The sequence below is a fragment of the Lutjanus erythropterus genome, chromosome 18 (genome assembly GCF_056507025.1).
Source record: "Lutjanus erythropterus isolate fLutEry1 chromosome 18, fLutEry1.hap2, whole genome shotgun sequence".
In the NCBI taxonomy this organism is placed as follows: domain Eukaryota; kingdom Metazoa; phylum Chordata; class Actinopteri; order Lutjaniformes; family Lutjanidae; genus Lutjanus; species Lutjanus erythropterus.
This window is the reverse complement of record NC_139334.1, coordinates 30,955,104-30,963,116: the sequence shown is the minus strand read 5'-3', so window position 1 is coordinate 30,963,116 and position 8,013 is coordinate 30,955,104. Positions and strand designations below refer to the sequence as shown.

Sequence of the window (8,013 nt, the reverse complement as noted above, 5' to 3'; positions counted from 1 at the left end):
GTCAGCAGCTCGTTGTGCGTACGTGAGAAGAGCTTCATCGTCTGAGTTAACCAGTAACCAGACCTCTGTTTCCTTTCTGATCTGCTGCCAGAGACAAGGAGAGAACTACTCCTTGGCTGTGTGTGTGTGTGTGTGTGTGTGTGTGTGTGTGTGTGTGTGTGTGTGTGTATGTTGTAATCTGAGAAAAATGTCTAACGTTTACTTTGGAGTTCAACTGATGTGTTTCTGAAGACAGAGTCACACAGAACGGCTTGACTGAAGCCGCTGATGGCTGATAATCAGCAGATATCAATTTTCCACGCCTGTAAAACCAGCAGGAATTCATCCTCCCTGCTGAATTAACAAAAGCCCCGGAGCACCATGGGACGTGATGTACGTCGTGTTCGGCGTGGCTTACTCAAGTTCACAAGGTCGTGAAGGTGAAGCCACAATAACATGAACACCTGACAGTCTGCTGCCAAAACACAACGCAACAATATCTCAAAACAAATTATGGCAACACCAGAAACAATCAATCAATTATTCTGGCTATTAATCCTTTTGAGTCTTTTTTTTTTACATGTTATAAAATTAAATAGGAAAAAATCTTTGCGATATTTTTTGCTTACATTGGATATGTATAGTATATGTATGCATACATGTATATAACACAGTGTGCAGGATTTATATATGACGGTGACGGTGATATTTAAATGTAAAGACAAGTATGTATTTAAACTATAAATGTAGAATTTCCATCATTTGCAGATAAGTGTTACAGTAATTGCAAAAGGGACTGTTTTTCATCAGACAGTTTTTGTGTCTGCTGATCTGTAGCGCCTCCCAGAGGCCAGACGTTTGAACAGTCTGCAGTCATATTTTTTAACTCATAACATATTTATATTTCATGATATTTGTAGTCAGTGTGGTATGACACAAAACACAATACCATAAACAACTGTATTCTTGTGTTATTTTGTATTGTAAACACTGATCATATGAGCTCTCTGTGTTTTTAAGTTCTGGATGTGTTTCATTGTCATGTATATATGCATATAAGAAATATAACCTGTGACTACTGTGATTATTTTTACTGATATTGTGACTGATTTATAATATTAGAGGGAATGATCATTTTACATAAATATTCACGTTTGCATTGAAAATTATATTAAAGGATCTTTTCCAAACAATGTAGACCTGCAATGATTTGTTGATAAATCACTTAGTTGTCAACTATTAAATTAATTAACAACAACTATTTTGATAATCGACTCAAAAGTTTGGATCTTTTTTTTAAGAAAACTGTCCAAAGTTTCTGATTTCTGCTTCTTAAATGTGAATATTTTATTCCTCTCCGACAGTAAACTGAATATCTTTGAGTTTAGACAAAATAAGACATTTGAGGACGTCATCTTGGACTCTGATGGACATTTTTTTCCAAGATTAAGACAGATTTGTTCAGTGGGTTCATCGTTTTAGTAGCCCTGGTTCGGAACCGTTGTACTTTTCAAACAATGTTATAAATTAAATGAAACTACGAACCCGTCTGCAGGCAGAATCCACGTTGATATTAGCTGTGTCTACAGGTAAGAAAAGTCCCGAGGAGTTCCACTCGATCCAAAACAAACCGCGCAAAATCCAATATGGCGCCTGATTCTTCCTCGCTCTCCGCCTAGAGTCTTCCTCACCGGTCTGCTCAGTGCTGCCTCTGGTGGCGGTGGCTGCTGCTGCAGTCGAGTCAGCCTCCACTTTGAAAGACACGGTCAGCCTAACTACAGTGACCCCACACTTGTTTTGTGGTGCGTGTATGTACGAGGTATTACGGTCAGAGCCCTGATTTCAAAATAAAAGCAACCTTCCTGTTAACGCGATTTCACATTTGTTTATTCAGTCAGTCTGTGAATGAATGAATAAATGAATTAATTAATGATACAGTATGTTAAATTAACAACAAAAATTATGACCACTGCCTGCAAAATTATATTTCAGACAAAGTTGAAACCTCAGAAACCAAAGGCTTCGTCATTTCAATTGTGTGAATAATTAATGAAATTTGAAGCAAATTTGAGGCAAATTTCACCACAGATGGACACCATCTCAGGGTGTCTTTTTTCCCTCTCAGATCAGGGCATTCTGATGCTGAATTTCAAAATTAAAGCCATTTTAAATGTCACATATTTTCACTGTTTTTCATCTAAATTAAGGTGACTTTTAAAAGGAAACTGCCTGCTGCCAAACACAAATTTCACTTCAGACACTTTCTATTGGAAAGAAAATAGCTCTGGCAGATTCTACTGGAGAAAGAAAGTAGTTCCTACATGAAACTGCTCACAACAACGTGTGTGAATTGTCCCAAGTAACCAGGTCATGATTTCTTATGAAATGAGTGAGTGCTTTCAGTACTACAGGACCAGTGCCATCTGGCTTTGTTTGGTGCAGCACAAGTCACTGAAAATAGTGGGTTTCAAAATAGTTACAAAACTCATACAAGTTCATCTGTAGGGGAACAACCTTCTGTTTTTTTTAAAGCAAAATAATTAATCATGTCAATTTATTTAACAGTATATGCAGGCAGATAAAATTTCTTTTTTACAGAATATATCTTTGATTTGTGTTGTCTCCTGTAGTTGCTGTTATTGTAGACTAGATGGGAGTGTTTCCATGTTTTCTTCCATTCTTCTTTGAACACAGAAACAGTCGTAACAGAGTTATTTATTTTAGAGTAAAATAAACAGCCTATTAAAGTTGATTTATTTTTTTATTTAGTTAGTTAGAATTTTACTGAATATATGTTTTCTCTCTTGACACAGAGGACAGATGTACATTTATATTATTAATACAACAAATAGCAAACACTTTATTCAATAACAGGATACAACTGCAGGACTGCCAGCATGCTATTTATTAACAGAGTGATTGAATATTTGTCATTTAATTGTTATTCTTCTATAAACTGACAGATAAAGTAGAATGAAACATATAATGAACACTAGTTTAAAAGTATGATCTATGATCTGCTGCTTGAGGTCTTGGAACTGCAGCTGGTTTGTACTCAGTTTACTGAAAAATAGTTTGTGAATCTGCAGCACAACATCACCTGACAGGATATGGAGGGTCCTGCTTTAGAACCTGATCTATGTTCTCTGGTTATGAAGTGTATTTTCCTGACCTGCTTCATTGAAGTGTGTTAGGGGTTTGAGTGTGAATGCTCTCAGACAGAAAGAGTCTGTGTGTCTGTAACGCCAAGAGGAGAGCTGTGTGTGTGGTGACCAGGGTTGGGTACTGTTCACGTTTGAACCGGAACTGATACTGGAACCTGGAATTCGGTCGCTAACTGTATCTTTACTGTATCTTTTTTAAGTATTTTACTCTCTATGAAATTAATGAATATGATTATATGAAAAAACAACAAATCATGCGCAATTTCAACATTTTGTTTTTTTTATTTAGAACCATTTGAACACCACGGGAAATAAAATCCCTCCCTCTTCCTCCCCAAAACCATCCTCAGGCCTGCTGATGGTCGCTGCAGCTGCTGCGGTGGACTTGGCTTGCAGGCTGTGAATAACAGGGGCGGGAGATGCTGATTTGGCTGGATGAAGATTTCTCTCCTCGTGGGTTAATAGAATCTGGTTGTAGACCTGTTCTGACATTCACCGTATTCACACGGCGGCCATTTTCCTCTGACATCACGCTCAGGGTGGGAAACTCAAACGCCGCCCTGCTGTGTTCCAGGCTGTAAGTCAGAAACGTATGACTTGTAACCTGGAACACAGCAGTGTGACATCTGAGCTTCTGAGAGTGACGTCAGAGAAAATATCTGCCATGTCAATATGGTGAATTAAAGGGACATTTCACCCCAAAATACTGCTGTTTATCCATCTAGACTTTTTTACTGTGGCGTGCAAATTTTGTAGATTTTGACTATAGAGATGTCTGCTGTCTCTCCAATATAAAGGGAACATGAGCCAAAAACTTACATTTGAAACATTCAAAACCAGAGTCTGTTTCCAAAAATCATGACCTGATTACTCAAAATAATCCACAGACCTTGTTGTGAGCAGTTTCATGTAGGAACTACTTTCTTTCTGCAGTGAAATCAACCAGAACTTCTGGTCTGTAGACTACCTTGAGTGTCTGGGCCATGATTTTTGGAAAGGGACATTAAAGTTTTTCAAAAGTATTTTTTGCCTCTTTGAGCACCACGATCCAAGTATCATGTAGTTACATTATATTGAAGAGAAGACAAAAATCTCTACAGACGATATCTCAAAATTCTGCAACTTAAACCAAAACTATCTGGATGGATAAACAGCACTAGAGACCAGGAGAAAATATGTCTTTTTGATTTTGGGGTGAACTGTCCCTTTAAGGTCAATAATACCGACGTCTCCTATATCTCCTATTTCTCCTTCGTCGCCTATATCTCCTACGTCTCCAACGACTCCTACGTCTCCAACGACTCCTACGTCTCCAACGACTCCCACGTCTCCTCCATCTCTGGGGATAAAGCTTCCGTTTCAGACGTCTTATCTGCCGTGTTGTACTTCGCCTGTAACTTTTCAGCAGATTCCTCCGTGATTTCAAATTCTTGATCTTTCTCCTTATCCAACCCCTGCTCCTCCTCCTCCTCAGTCGTTGGATCTGCCTTCTCAGCCTTATGATCTTCCTTGTCAGACTTATCCTGCGCCGCTTCAAATTACGTATCTGTCTTTTCATTTTCCGTCTCCGCGCCATCTTCTGCCGCCACCGTCTTCTCGCCCGTGCTCTTCTCCTCCGCCACCTCCTCAGCCTTCTCCTCCTCCGCCGCCATCTGCTCCGTCTTCCTCTCCTTCTGCTCCTTCTCCTCCACCTCACTCTCCTCCATCTCCTTCTCCTCCTCCTCACTCTCCTCCCCCTCCTTCTCCTTCTCCTCCGCCTCACTCTCCTCCTCCTCCTTCTCCTCCTCCTCACTCTCCTCCCCCTCCTTCTCCTTCTCCTCCGCCTCACTCTCCTCCCCCTCCTTCTCCTCCTCCTCACTCTCCTCCCCCTCCTTCTCCTTCTCCTTCTCCTCACTCTCCTCCCCCTCCTTCTCCTCCGCCTCACTCTCCTCCCCCTCCTCCTCCGGCGCACTCTGCTCCGTCTTCCTCTCCGCCCTCCCCTTCTTGCATCATATTCTGCTGTCTCTTCACTTCGTCCATCATATAATGCTGTCTCTTCACTTTGTCCATCATCGACTGCTGTCTGTGTGTCTTCTCTCTTCTCTCCCTCCACCAACTGTTACCAGAGAAACAGTTAAACGTATACATGTTAACATTAGCTGATTGGACCATTACATTTTCCTTCACTCACTCACACAGTTTTTTAGATACACTTCCTGCAGTGTGCTGCTGTACTCTTCACCTCTCTATAACCTGCTGCTGTCTGTCTGTCTGTCTGTCTGTCTTTCTGTCTTCTGTCTCCGTCCATCTGAATTCAAATAACTATTATTGAAGGTAACTTGTGGGGTTCCCCAGGGCTCTGTGCTGGAACCGCTGCTCTTCATATTATACATTAATAACATGAAGCAGTCAGAGTTTCTGTAAAGAGCGGGCTGCTGCAGACTTCTGTAAGATTTCATCCAGCTCACCTGAACATGGGCATCTGGGTCGGAACTTACATCTTCTTTACGATCAAGGCCACGATCCTCGCTCACCTCCAGGCCTTTGCCGACTCTGGGATCGGCGTCGGCTTTGGCCTGGAATGGTACGATGACCAGCAGGAACACAAACACCGCAAGCTTCATCTTCAATCTCGTCTTCACCCTGAGAGTGAGAGAAAAGATGAGCTGAAGTGTCTGAAAACCTTAACAGTTTTATAGAGAGCTGTAGAGGTAGAGGGAGGGGCTTCACACAGGTGACACACTGTCACATGTCTGCATGTTTGCACATCTCCACGAGTCTGTGACTCATTTTAATACAGAAGAAAAAAAAACTTAATTAGGTCTTTCATAAACGGACGGTCCAACCTGACTGAATGAAGCAGTGGTCTGAGGAGTGTTATTAATGCTCATGCAGCTAAACTGGCAGCAGTCGGTTGATGAAGAGCTGCATGAAGGGAGCAGGTTGGGTCGCATTGATCAGACCACAGAAACACTAATAAACTTATCAGATTTTTGTTGTTATTATTATTATTAGTGTTATTGATCAAATTAATACTAATGGACACTTTTAAAAAAAAAGTTAGAAAGTAGTTCAGTCACACCTCTCCTCCTATCAGGACACAGTCAGGTTGTGTATTCTACTGTCACTCAGCCCTTCTTTCTACCTGTTCCTGTTGAGCTGCTGTAACTTGTGAATTTCCCCGGTGTGGGATCAATAAAGTTTTTCTTATCTTATTTATTTGAGAGTGGCATAACAAATCAGCAGATATTATTACAGATGTTTCTTCTCATTTTTTCAATTTTACCAGAAAATGATTTTGGAGAGCTCTGAAATTTTATGTTTGTTTTTTCTGAATCAAACTCACTGATCAATTGTCAAAATATTGTTAATAACCAACCGATTGATCAAACTGTTGCAGCTCTGACTGCACTCTGATTCTTGAGCTCAATGAAAATAATTTACTGATTGTGTTTTCAGTCAGACGGGAAAAACATCATGTCAGAAGGTAAATGTTGCCCTGCAGATGTGTGTTTATGGTGAATATTTGTACAGTTGGTTTAATGGCTTTTTGTGTGTTTTTTTCTATTTGCAAAATTCAAATTGTTGCTTGTTTTACCTGTGGTCAAATTCAACGCAAACAAAGAATTACACTGTGATGGAAAAATAAAACTTGTCTTTACTCTACAGGCCCATATGTGTTTATTTTGTGCAGAAATGTCACAGTTGAAATCTATTATTATTTAGGCTGACTTGGGGCAGCTTAATGAAGATTTTCTTTACAGTGCAGCTCAGATCACTGTCCTCTCTTGTACCATAACTCATCAAAACACAGATAAAGAAAAGGCTAGAAAATGAATATGATATTTGTTATTTATTGTTTTGAACATCCATCCATGACTCTTTTCTTCAGCCTTTAGTTTACACTCCCACACCATCGACACCCTTCTAGTGTCATGATCCGGCCTGTGAGACAATAAAACAAGTAAAACTTGTATCTAAGAAACATTTGCAGAGTTGAAAAAACATCTGAAGATTATGAACAGCACGGCTCACAAGGTGACAAATCAGCTGTTCATTTTGGTGGCGTTGGTCAATTTACTGACACAAAAACCAGGTTCTGAAGGTTGAATGAAATGTTCTGGGTGAGTTACGACCTGTTGCAAATATGTAGTTGAGTCGTGATGTTCTCTGAAGCAGCTGTGACAGTTGCACTTACAGTTTAGAGAAAGTTCAGACAAAAAAACTTTATTTGTAGCATTTTATAAATAACCAACAAGGTCAGTTGTGACGCCGGATTTATAGATATTTATTTTATAGATTTATAGATTGTAGTTTTTAAGTCATATACATAAAGATTTGCACCTTGTATTTAAATTGTATTTATAGCAACTAGTATACTGTTGTTCATATTTCTATTAACATTCACCTACTCATCCATTCTGCTGCACTGCTCACTACGTGAGGGATGATGCAGAGCGAGTGGGTCACTATAGAGAAATAAACCCTGACAGGGTGATGCAGGATTTTATTGATTTAGAAAAGATAACTCAGAATATTAATGTTAATATTAGGAATATTGATGCTGACGTCTCCGTCCTCATTCATCTCCATGTTTCCTTCTTGCTGTGGCTCTACAGCTGACACATCTGGAAACAGTTTTTCATGGTCCATACCATGTTCTCTTCAGTATTTACTTTATGTTTGTCTTCTTCAGTTTTGTCAGTTTACTTGTTGTCCAGCTAGATAGATAGATAGATAGATAGATAGATAGATAGATAGATAGATAGATAGATAGATAGATAGATAGATAGATAGAGATATTGTAATGTCTGCCTCAGTACAGGGTGAAGCATCCTGTCATGAGTTCCTGTTGCTCTGAGGATGTGTATTTAGTGCTCATTTCTACACA

The 8,013-nt window shown here is 39.7% G+C and overlaps 1 protein-coding gene across 1 annotated transcript; it reads right to left on the bottom strand.

Moving 5' to 3' along the window:
* Window positions 1-4,681: 4,681 nt before the first annotated feature.
* Window positions 4,682-5,796, bottom strand: LOC146311295 (uncharacterized). Its single transcript, XM_084742996.1, has 3 exons — window positions 5,591-5,796; window positions 5,002-5,238; window positions 4,682-4,840 (listed from the first exon to the last, which is right to left on the bottom strand). The coding sequence occupies exons 1-3, from the start codon at window positions 5,744-5,746 to the stop codon at window positions 4,682-4,684; spliced, it is 552 nt and encodes a 183-aa protein (XP_084599122.1). The 5' UTR covers window positions 5,747-5,796.
* Between the last annotated feature and the right edge of the window lie 2,217 nt (window positions 5,797-8,013).